At 45.9% G+C, this 12,818-nt stretch overlaps 1 protein-coding gene across 1 annotated transcript in view; it reads left to right on the top strand.

Annotated features, from left to right (window-relative positions):
* The first annotated feature begins 449 nt into the window (after positions 1-449).
* slx9 (SLX9 ribosome biogenesis factor) overlaps positions 450-12,818 on the top strand; it is a 118,387-nt gene continuing 106,018 nt past the window's right edge. The window contains exons 1-2 of the mRNA XM_080198193.1: positions 450-633; positions 2,140-2,248. Coding sequence (XP_080054319.1) covers positions 472-633; positions 2,140-2,248 — 271 coding nt within the window. The 5' untranslated portion in view covers positions 450-471. The remainder of the gene's footprint in view (positions 634-2,139; positions 2,249-12,818) is intronic.

Here is a 12,818-nt window from a genome sequence, read left to right as displayed (position 1 = left end):
AATCCTGCAGGGCAACGATTCCTTGCACTGCCCACTCCTCTGGCTGCCCTCCCTGAGCTGACAGTACCAGTCCCCCAAAGGCTGAGACCTCTACAGCTGCTGTTCGCCCTTTAACTGGGTCAAGCCCATTGACTGGAGTGACAACGCCCAGCTTCATTCCGCTGAGTCCGACCCGGAACCCATGTACTGGGGCACGACCGGAAGACGAAGTGTGGAATTTAATGGGCGGGGGGGGGGGCGGGGTAGATGTATACCGGAAGTGGCCGGAGGAGCATTTTAGCGTGTTGGTCCCGCCGGAAGTGGGCAGGGGAACATTTTGTTGGGTTGCTCCCACCGGAAATGGGCGGGGGAGCGTTTTGTTGGGTTGGTCCCACCGGAAGTGGGCGGGGGGACGTTTTTGTCGGGTTGGTCCCGCCGGAAGCGACCTGGGGAAGGTTTTGGTGGGCGAACCGGCCTCATATCCGCTTGGCCATGGTGGGCAAGGAGCGGCGGGTTCGGCACCGACTGCACTCGGCCCCCATTAGGCCGCCCGCTGAGGCCCGGGTACAGAGCGAGCCGGAGCCTTGGCCTCTCCCGGCAGCCGCGCCCACCTGGCCGCCTACTCCCGGGGCCGAGAAGAAGATCCTAAGGCGGGTGAGAGGCGGGAGGGATTGAGGCGCAGCTTAAAGTTCATTTATTAGTGTCACAAGTAGGCTTACATTAACACTGCAGTGAAGTTACTGTGAAAATCCCCTGGTCGCCACACCTCGGCGCCTGTTCGGATACACTGAGGAAGAATTTAGCATGGCCAGTGCATCCTTAACCAGCGTGTCATTCGGACTGTGGGAGAAAGCCAAAGCACCTGGAGGAAACCCACACAGACACGAGGAGAGTGAGCAAACTCACACAGACAGTGACCTGACCTGGGAATGAAACCTGGGTCCCTGATGCTGTGAGGCAAAGTGCTAAGACTTTTTACTGGAGGAAATGGACAGGGTGGGGATCTGAGCGCTGGGCCATCTGAATGGTTGTGATGTTGGAGGATTTGATTTTTTAAAACATTTGATTTATTATTGTCACGTGTATTGGGATACAGTGAAAAGTATTGTTTCTTTAATGCAATACAGGCAAAGCATACTGTTCGTAGAGAAGGAGAGAGTTCAGAATGTAGTGTTATAGTCATAGCTTATAGTGAGGAGAAAGAGCAACTTAATGCAAGGTAGGTCTATTCAAAAGCCTCATGTCAGCAGGGAAGAAACTGTACTTGTGTCGGTTGATACATGATCTCAGACTTTTGTATCTTTTTCCCAATAGAAATAGGTGGAAGAGAGAATGTCCTGGATGAGTGGGGAGGTCCATTCAAAAGTTTGAGGGGGTAAGGAAGGAATATAAGAACTAGGAGTAGGACACTTGGTCCCCCAAGCCTGCTCCACCATTCAATAAGATCATGGCTGATCATTTCGTGGACTCAGCTCCACTTATCCACCACTCACCATAACCCCTTAATTCCTTTACTGTTCAAAAATCTAGCTATCCTTACCTTAAAAATATTCAATGAGGTTGCCGCAACTGCTTCACTGGACAGGGAGTTCCACAGATTCACAACCCTTTGTGTGAAGAAGTTTCTCCTCAACTCAATCCTAAATCTGCTCCCCCTTATTTTGAGGCCATGTCCCTTAGTTTTACTTTCACCTGCCAGTAGAACAATTTCACTGTTTCTATCTTATCTACTCCCTTCACAATCTTATATGTTTCTACAAGATCTTCCCTCATTCTTCTGAATTGCATTGAGTATAGCCCCAGTCTACTCAGTCTCTCATAAGCCAAGCCTCTCAATGGGCCTCCCCATGCACCCCGAACATTCTCTCCTTCACCACCTTCTGTTGGGAAAAAAGATACAAAAGTCTGAGATCATGTACCAGCCGACTCAAGAACAGCTTCTTCCCTGCCACCATCAGACTTATGAATGGACCTGCTTCGCACGCAGCTTTCTCTGCACTCTATGAAAGGGACTACACTGAGGTATTGGAGGAGTTTATTAAGAAGCTTTCTTTGAGCTTGGTGCTGATGGTAAAAATGACACAACAAATAAGCCACAAAATAACCTGGTTTGATGTGGATGTACCTGTTGTGACCAGAGAATGTGTTGTATGTTATCAGGATGCTGACCAACTGTCCACCTTGCTGTTTGCTGGAACCGTCATTGACCCAAAGGCTCTTGTTCGCAATCTGGATGTTGATCGTAAGAGTGTGGTGTCCAGTAAGAAAGGTGAGATTTTATATCCGTTCTGCGATTTGCTATGTATGAGTCGATATGTGAGTTATATTAAGGTGCACAAACTCCGTTAAACTTCCTGCCATCTTGCATTCTAAATTATAACTTTGCTGGAGTTTTTAAGTAGTATTTTTGGGAGATGATGACTAAAGATCTTTTATTTGTTGTGCTAAACTTTCCCACATTGGGTCAGCCTGCTTCAGTGTTCCCAATGAGCTGCATTGCAGGGCATTGTGCAACTTGGTAAAGCCATGATTTTCTGTGTCATTGTGAAGCTGGTGGCCATATAGAATTAGTTGGCAGTCAGATTCAGGTTGTAATGTCATTGCAGGGGTCCTCCCACCCTCACACAGACACAAACACATGCAAGCATGGATTTGCGCAGGCAATCACCATCACTAACTGTCCTCCCACTCATCACCACCACTGTAAAAGCACCCCCCCCCCCCCCCTGCAAATCACTATCACTATATTCTGTACCGTTGCCACTACATTGCATCCACAAATCTCAGCAGACTTAGTGCATTCATTTTGATTCCTATTCTCATTGTTGGTTCCCTTTACCACACTGAATAAAGTCTGCTTGCATTTATATTGTTGCCTTGTTTCCTAATGTTTTATAACGCAAATAAATGTTGGTGTGCAGTCACATTGTGGCAAAATACCACTCACTTAGCGAAAATCAGCTCCTGATGTGATTTAATTTCTCTGATTGTGTTGGTGGGAGAAATGCTGGTCAGGACATTGGAAGCGCCTCTCTTTCCTGAATAATGTTTTGGGATCTTTTAATCTAGTTACAGAAGTGGCCAGATTTAATGTGTTAGCCAAAAGATGGCAGTGATATCAATCAATCAATCCAGCATTTGCATGGAACTGTGGATTCTGTGTTGTATTTGGAGATGATGTCAAATGAGCCACACTAACATTTAGAATCATAGAAACCCGACTGTGCAGAAGGCCATTCAGCCCATCGAGTTTGCACTGACAACAATCCCACCCGATCCACAGAACCCCACGTAGTGACCCTACTAGCCCCACTGATACTAAAGGGCAATTTATCGTGGCCAATCAACCTAACCCTTTGGACTGTGGGAGGAAACTGGAGCACCCGGGGGAAACCGATGCAGACACAGGGAGAATGTGCAAACTCCACACAGACAGTGCCCCAAGCTGGAAATTGAACCCGGGTCCCTGGCGCTGTGAGGCAGCAGTGTTAACCACTGTGTCACTGCTGTGCTGCCCACTTAAAGCACTTGCTGATTGCTTCAATAATATTCTGAAATATATATCCTCAATTGGTCTGCCTGATTTTTTTTCTTTCTATGAAGTTAAAATTAAAAGCATAACTATCTAATATCCACTTTGAGATGGGGTAGTGCTGGTCAGTACCAAGGAGCTGTGGATTAGTCTGTTTCTGAGCTCTTTCTGCACTTGCTTCTCTGGAATACTTAATGAGATTTCGGTTTGACCCTGCCAGTACTCACTGGTATTCCTTCCATCTCAACAGCTCTTCCAAACGTTGGGTAGTGTGAGGAGCTTTATGAACGCTGTAGCTTGATGGGTATTCATGAAGACACCAGCAAAGCCCAATGGTTAAAAGGGCCAACTCTGTATCAGGTCAAGGACTGTGGGAGCAGCAAGGCTGTGTGGAGAATGTGCAGTGAAGAGCAGGCACGGGAATTGATTGGACAGCGGCTGTTGCTATGCTTTGAAAAGACAGCGATTGAACACAGACTCCGCTGTGTCATGCTCCTATGAGAATTACAGCCCCTATCAGAGGCATGACTCTTCAGCATTTGTGACCAAAAGAACAGTGATTGATTAGTGTGATTGAGTGTGTGTGACTGGGAGCATGATCAGTGCCAGCAATATCTGTATAAGGAGGAGAGATTCGGAGACATCGACAGCAGTAACCCAGCATCGACCATTGCAAAATAAGCAGCAAGATCCTGAGTCTGGGACACAAAGATATCAGAATAAAGCCCATTGGGCGGGGGGGGGGGGTGGCAGATCACCTCACCATGGGCCATTTCTATCCAAGTCATCAGTTTGGATATTTTCTGAAGCTTTTGTACCTTTTGAATATTTTGTGTATTACAAAGTATCTGAGAGATTAAATACTTTGTGTAATGTTATGTGAGTGTACCTGTAAGGAAGTTTTTTTTAAATTATGCAGCTTACAGCTTCAGTGATGTCATTGGGGTGAAGCTAAGCTTTGGTGAACGGGCTTTCCATTTTGTTTGTGGCAGTCAGTTTTTTCCTTTGGGCTTTCAGTTTTGTTTTGAATGTATTTGGAAGCAGTTTAGCAGCAAGCTAAGAAGCAGTGTCTCTCTCTCCCCCCACCCATTCTTCTCTTTATTTGGTTCTGAAACTATTATCAGTTAGCTGAAGGAGAGGCTTATTGTCACCTTGCCTTAAAGAAGCTTTGTTTTGGGAAACAGATTCAACTACAACCTCTTCTGAGTTTTTTCACAAGGCATTTTCAGCATTGAACTCAGGAAATGGGATTCCTGTAACAAGTGGGCATTAACCTCTGCTGCATTGTGCTTATTTGGAGGGTTTTGTGTATTGGGTGTTGGCTTTGGTTGGAGTACATTAGAGAAATTTCCTTGAGTTATATATTATCATAGTTGTTGTGTTTCTTGTTTGTAATTGTTAAAAGTTCTTGCTCAGTGTCTTACTATATATGTCAACAATATTCTTAATTAAACTTTGTTTCTGATAAAAGCTCCTCGTGGGTCAGTTGAATCACAGCTGAAGTGAAACCTCTCATTGTCATCCTATCCAAATTCAATGTAAAACGGTACAGGTCAGATGAGCTTCATAGAACACCCTGAAGTATCAACTTGACTTAGAGCAGTAAGAAAGTTTGGTACCTTGTATAGAATAATAGAATCCCTACAGTGCAGGAAGAGGCCATTCAGCCCATTGGGTTTGCATCCACAATAATCCCACCCAGGTTCTATTCCCTTAACCCCCACACATTTACCCGGCTAATCCCCTGACACTAGGGTCAATTTAGCATGGTCAATCAACCTAACCCATGCATATTTGGGCTGTGGGAGGAAACTGGAGTACTGGGAGGAAACCCACGCAGACACAGGGAGAATGTGCAAACTCCAGACCACAGGCAGTGACCCAAGACCTGGAATCGAACCCGGGTCCCTGGCGCTGTGAGGCAGCAGTGCTAACCACTGTGCCAATCTAGAAGAGTTTGATACTTTTGTGGTAATTGAGTAGAGTGCAATAAAGGAGATTTGTTGTACAACCATTCCGGAGTTTGAGTGATTTTGTGGCACAGAAACAGGGCTCTCCACCCGACTGCTCCATTACTACCCATTTAATTTGCAGCACCATTGTAAATGGAATGTTTTTATGAATTGCTTGCCCCTTGTGCGAGCTTCTCTGGAAGCTCATTACTATCGTGTCTTCATTTCACCAACTGCTGCCAAGCTGCTGCACTGGGAAACTGTGCTCAAGGTGAACAAATTGTTTAGACATAGCTTCTCATTTGGTACATCGATTGAAATGTAATTCAATTCCAGGGTGCCTTTAAGTGCAGCGTGAAAACCCCAGTAAGCAATGTCATCTCTGTGTGAAATTACAATTTAAATCAACATACCAGCTGACTAGCAGCATCCATTTACAAAAGCCCATCTTGCACAAAAAGAGAAAATTGCTACAACATTTTAAATAAGCACAGATTTCTTTTACAATGGTGGTATTTCAAATGTAAATTTGTTTTTTAAAGTGTGCATGTTCACTGAGTGGCAGCAATCCTGCAATATTATCATGACATTTGTTCAAATCACCAGGTAGCCTGTGACACCATCGTTTGGGTTTTGTTCACTGAGAGCAATGAACGCTTCATCAGGGGATTTTTACCCTGCACCAACATAGAAACCCTACAGTGCAGAAGGAGGTCATTCAGCCTATCGGGTCTACACTGACAACAATCTTACCCAGACGTTATCCCTGGAACCCCATATAATAACCCCACTAACTCCTCTAACCTACGCATCCTGGGACACTAAGGGGCAATTTAGCATGGCCAATCCACCGAACCCGCAAATTTTTGGACTATGGGAGGAAACCGGAGCACCTGGAGGAAACCTGCGTGGACACGGAGAATATGCAAACTCCACACAGGCAGTTATTCAAGGCCAGAGTTGAACTTGGGTCTGTGGAGCTGTGAGGCAGCAGTGCTAACCGCTGTGTCGCTGCCCCGAAAGAGGCCAGTCGGCGCATCAAAAGCAATCCCAGCCAAACTCTATTCCCATAACCCCATGTAGTTACCCTGCAAGTCCTCTGATACTAAAGGGTCAATTTAGCATGGCCAATCAATCTAACCTGCATATCTTTGGGCTGTGGGAGAAAACTGGAGCACCCAGAGGAAACCCACGCAGACACAGGGGAATATGTAAATTCCATACTGGCTGTTATCCAAGACCAGAATTGAACCCAGATCCCTGGCGCTGGGAGGCAGAACATGAAGTGATCCTTTCCCACTCTAGATTTCTCTGTCTCCATTTTTGGCAATCGCCTGTCGATAATATTCATTATAAGCCTACTGATGCCTTCAGCTTTCCCCTTGCACCACACACACTCTGAGAACTCCATTCCATTCTCCCAGTTCCTCTGTCTCTATCGTGTCTGATCTGATGATGCTACCTTTCTCCAAAAATGCTTTTGGGATGTCTATTTTCCTTGACCGAGGATTTCTGTTACTGTGAAAAACCCCCGACGCCACACTCCGGTGCCTGTTCGAGTACACTGAGGGAGAATTTAGCGTGGCCAATGCACCCTAACTGGTATGTCATTCGGACTGTGGGAAGAAACCGGAGCACCCAGAGGAACCCCATGCAGACACAGGGAGAGTGTGCAAACTCCACACAGACAGTGACCCAAGCTGGGAATTGAACCCGGGTCCCTGGCGCTGAGAGGGAGCTGTGCTCACCACTGTGTCACCGTGCCACCCCATCCTTGCCTTCCATCCCACCAGCCTCGAATCAACTGAACAATTTTCACCACCTCCAGCATAACGCCACGACTAAACTCATCACCCCTTCGTCATTCTCTCTGGGATACCCTGTTCCAATCCTTAATCGTTCCCAACACCCCGTCCCTTCAGACTTTTAAATGGACCCACGTTATATTAAGTTGATCTTTCTCTACACCCTAGCTATGACTGTGGCATTCTCTCCTACTCTATGAACGGGATGTTTTGTCTGTACAGCTTGCAAGAAACAATACTTTTCATTATATACTATTACAGGTGACAATAATAAATCAAATCAAGAATGCCTGACCTCAGCCACACCCTGCTGCTCACTTTCCAAAACCCCCAAATCCTGTCACTTCCCCCCTCATTCTCATGAAGTCATTGCTCCCAGCAACAAAACCTTGCAGCACAGACGGAGGCCAGTTGGCCCATTGCATGTTGCGGCAGTCCTCTTTGAAAGAGCTAACCTGTTAGTTTCACTCCTTTAGTCGTCTTCCCCCTGCTCTGCAATGCTTTACTCTTTCAAGTAATTATCAGATTACTTTTAAACTTTCCTATTGAATCTCCTACCATCCCCTTTCAGGATGTGTATTGCAGATCGTAACTTGCTGGTTAATTGATTTGATTTATTATTATCACATGTATTAGTAGACACTGAAAAATATTGTTTCTTGCCCGCTACACACACACAGCATACCGTTCATAGAGAAGGAAAGGAGAGTGTGTAGAATATAGTGTTACAGTCATAGCTGGGGTGTAAAGAAGGATCAACTTAGTGCGAGGTAGGCCCATTCAAAAGTCTGATGGCATCAGGGAAGAAGCTGTTCTAGAGTTGGTTGGAACGTAACCTCAGACTTCTGTATCTTTTTCCTGAAGAAAGAAGGTGGAAGAGAGAATGTTCAGGCTGCATGGGGCCCTTAATTATGCTGGCTGCTTTGCTGAGGCAATGGGAAGTGTAGATAGTCTTAATGGATGGGAGGCTGGTTTGCGTGATGGATTGGGCTTCGTTCACGACCTTTTATGGTTTCTTGCGGTCTTGGGCAGAGCAGCAGCCATACCAAACTGATACAACCAAAAAGGATGCTTTCTATCTGTAAAAGTTGGTGAGAATTGTCGCAGATATGCCAAATTTCCTTAGTGTTCTGAGAAAGTAGAGGCGTTGGGGGGCTTTCTTAACTATGGTGTCGGCATGGGGGGACCAGGACAGGTTGTTGATGATCTGAACACCTCGGAAAAAAACCTGAAGCTCTCAACCGTTTCCACCTTATCACCTTTGATGTAGACAGGAGCTTGATCTCCACTCCGCTTCTTGAAGTCAATAATGTTTTAGTGACATTGAGGGAGAGAGATTGTCACCACCTGGCCATCTTGTGTCTGGTTCTTCTACCAGTTGCTTCAATCTGGTTATCAACTTCTGGTAACAATTCTTCCTCCTTTATCCCATCAAAGCCCTTTGTGATTTTTAAACACCACTACAAGCAATTCTCCTCTTAGCCTTCCCCACTCCAAAGAGAACAGCCCCAGTTTCGAAAGCTTCATCTTGCTGAAGAATTGTGTCCGTGTTTTACAGAAATCTGTTCTTCCAGTTGCAGTCAGAGACTGCGTTTTTAGATTCTGTTTCAGGCAGCATCATTGCCTAACAGTTAGTTAAAATTAGTTTCGAGTGTTATCACATGTACTGGGCCCAACCAGAAGATGGTGCTAAAGTAATGCTTTGATGTGTGAGCAATTACGTAAGACCTGGTAGGTAAAAGCAAAACACTGCGAATGCTGGAATCTGAAACAAAATCTCAGCATCTGAGATAGAGTCAATGTTTCGAGTCTGGATGGGCCTTCGTCAGGGCTGGGATCTGGTAGAAACGGTTTCAGGCTGATGTAGGCGAACAGTGATTTTTATTCTCAGTGAAAGTTTTATTTTTTACTGTCACAAGTAGGCTTACATTAACACTGCAATGAAGTTACTGTGAAAATCCCCTGATCGCCACATTCTGGCGCCTGTTCAGGTACACTGAGGGAGCATTTAACATGGCCAGTGCCCGTAATCAGCATGTCTTTCGGACTGCGGAAGGAAACTGGAGTACCCTGAGGAAACCCACGCAGACGTGGGGAGAATGTGCGGACGGGACACACAAACCCCGAACCAGAATCGAAACCTTTTGGCTTTATTTAGTTTTTGGAAGGTGTCCTGTGCTGTCTGCCCATCTTGGTTGTTTAATGTCGACTGCATTGCATCTATGAGACTGGGAATTCCCTCCCTGACCTGTGCTCCATATCACATTACTTGTTGGCAGCCTCCTGTTGTTTAGTGCAGCTTCCCTTTTAAGAGCGACAGATTGCCTTTAAGAGCCGGAGCCTAGCTGGGATAAGTGTGAGAGTTGCACATACTTAACCACTCCTGTTATTTAAATGAAGAGACAGCTTGAAATTTGGGTGCAACCTGACTCCATGGGAGTGGATGCAGGCAGGTCCTGAGTTACAACCCATGAGCTTGAAAACAATTTGGACCAATTTCTAGCCTGGAACTCCTCTCCACCCTACAGCTTGCAAGTCTTAAAATACTTGAGGATGACTGATTCTCTACCAGTGTGAAAATCTATTTTGACGTATGTCAGGGATTGTGATAGATTCATGGGTTGATGAGGCCCAGGGCTTTCTACCAGTGAACATTCCTTCACAAACAGCCATTACTTGGAGCAGAAATCAGGAGTTGATGTCTCCTCAAAACATCCTCTTGGTTGTTGAATGATCCTGTTATCCAAGTACTTTTGTAGTTCCATCCACAAAGCTGCTTGTAATGCAATCCGTTGTGGCTGTCGTCCCGTCTACATCCCTTCTTCGATGCAGCACGGTGACACAGTGGTTAGCATTGCTGCTTTTCAGCCACAGGGCCCCAGGTTCGATTCCTGGCTTGGGTCACTGTCTGTGTGGAGTTTGCATGTTCGCCCCGTGTCTGCATGGATTTCCTCTGGGTGCTCCGATTTCCTCCCACAATCCAAAGATGTGCAGATTAGGTGCAATGGCCACATTGCCCCTTAATGTCGGGGGATTACCAGGGTAAATATGTGGGGCTGCGGGAATACGGCCTGGGTGAGATAGTGGTTAGTGCAAACTTGATGGACTGAATGGCCTCCTTCAGCACTGTAGGGATTCTATGATGCAGAGAGTGCATCCAAAGAGATGGTGACTTTAATATATCAGACCACAATTGGGTGTCTCAATGTTGGACGTCTCACGTGCCTGGCTGTCTCAGTCCAATGTGAATCATCGGTTTAGACTTACCTCCAAGGTTAGACCACGTGGCAAAAATCTCTGCCAATCCAAAACCTGAAAACAATCTCCTATTGGCAGCCAGCTATTGACCAATTTTGCTACTTTGTATGTGCTTTACGATTGTTGAATGTCTTGCCTCTGAAAGTCGACCTTTATGTTGGCCAAGCTAGTTTCTGTAAGGGGGTGCAGCAGATGTCATCAAGTTCTGGCACTGGGGAGATGATGGCTCAGTTGGATTATCGCTAGAATATCAATCCAGAAACTCAGCTAATGTTTTGGGGACTCGGGTTCGAATCCCGCCACGGCAGATGGTGGAATTTGAATTCAGTAAAAAAATATCTGGAATTAAGAATCTACTGATGACCATGAAACCATTGTCGATTGTTGGAAAAAACCCATCTGGTTCACTAATGCCCTTTAGGGAAGGAAATCTGCCATCCTTATCTGATCTGGCCTACATGTGTCTCCAGAGCCACAGCAATGTAGGTGACTCTCAGCTGCCCTCTGAAATGCCTGAGCAAGTCATGCAATTCAAGAGCGACGAGGGATGGGCAGTAAATGCTGGCTCCTCCACAAATGAGTAAAAAGAACTCCCTGCCTTCAAAATTGGCTTCCAAGTCAATCTGAGGACAGGCACCATTGCTACTGGAGGCCAGAGCTGCGATACGCTGGCCTACTCTTAAAGTTGCCCAGAATGCTTCCAGCCTTGTTTGGGATTGTTGTTTAAACACTCTTTGGAACAGCCAAGTCAGAGTCGACCTTGGGTACAGGAGAAACATGGAGAAGGTAGGCCAATGGGCTACCACTATCTTAATGGCCTAATGCTAGCCTCAACTCAACGTATGTACAAATGACCCACCAGCAACCTCGTCCTCCGTGTTAATATATGCTGGTGATAGCTGCAGTGCCATCCAAGCTCTGACCTTCTGCACTCTAAACCAGATCCTTAAAGACATTACCAAGTTCATGGACTATTGCAGCACGTGGGATCTTGCGTTAAGTTTCTCTCAAACCATATCCAGTGTATTCCACCTCCAAAAATAGAATTACGCACACCCACACCCACATACACACCGCCCTCCCCCTACTTGTTGACACTCTAGTGAATGCAACAATGCTGATCATACTATGTTGGTCTTCATAGTGATAGGAATGTTTTGCTGCAATTGTATAGGGCATTGGTGAGCCCACACCTGGACTATTGTGTGTAGTTTTGTTGTCCTTATCTGAGGAATGATGTTCTTGCTATAGAGGGAGCGCAGCAAAGGTTTATCAGGCTAATTCCTGGGATGGCAGGTCTGTCATATGAGAAGAGACTAAGTCAGTCAGAATTATATATTCACTGGAATTTAGAAGAGTGAGAGTATCTCATAGAAACTTAAAATTCTAACAGGATTAGACAGGATAGATTCAGAACGAATGTTCCTGATGGTGGGGGAGTCCAGAACTCGGTCATAGTTTGAGGATAAGGGGTAAACCTTTTTGAACGGATGTGAGGAGAAATTTCTTCACTGAATATAGATGAGGCCAAAACGTTGTGTGATTTCAAAAAAAAATTAGATATAGCTCTTGGGGGCGAAAGGGATCAAGGATGTGAGGGGAAGGGGGATCAGGATATTTAATGATCTGCCATGATCAAAATAAATAGCAGAGCAGGCTCGAAGGGCCAAATGGTCTACTCCTTCTAGTTTCCAAGTTTCTTCGTGCAACACCCCTCACCTGGCTTCCTTACAAACATGGGATGGGGCAGCACGTGGTTAGCACTGCTGCTTCACCGGACCAGGGACCTGGGTTCAGTTCCAGCCTTGGGTCACTGTCTGTGCGGAGTTTGCACATTCTCCCTGTGGTCTGCATGGGTTTCCTTCCACACTCCAAAGATATGTTGGTTAGGAGGATTGGCCATGCTAAATTGCTCCTTCGTGTCCAATGATGTGTAGGTTCGGGGGATTGGCTGGGCTAAATAGACCCTTAGTGTCAGGGGGATTAGTAGGGTAAACATGTGGAGTTAAAGGGATAGAGGCTAAGTGGGATTGTGGTTGATGCAGACTCGAAGGGCCAAATGGCCTCTGCACTGTGGCGACTCTGTGAACACCACTCCCCTACACACCTGCTGATTGATATAAACCCATGAGATGGTTGGAACTATCTATACTGCGTCTTACTTACCACTCCATGATGACCTATCTACTGTCCACCTTCCATCTGAGCGACATACAGGAGCACTTCCTGAGCACGATCTTCCAGCAGAAATCCTTCAGATCTAGGAATGGGAAAGATGGGAAGTCACTAACC

This window comes from Carcharhinus amblyrhynchos, chromosome 11 (genome assembly GCF_965287045.1).
Source record: "Carcharhinus amblyrhynchos chromosome 11, sCarAmb.v2.hapA, whole genome shotgun sequence".
Classification (NCBI taxonomy): Eukaryota; Metazoa; Chordata; class Chondrichthyes; order Carcharhiniformes; family Carcharhinidae; genus Carcharhinus; species Carcharhinus amblyrhynchos.
Note: the sequence above shows the minus strand (reverse complement) of the source record. Positions and strands in the feature narration are given on the sequence as shown.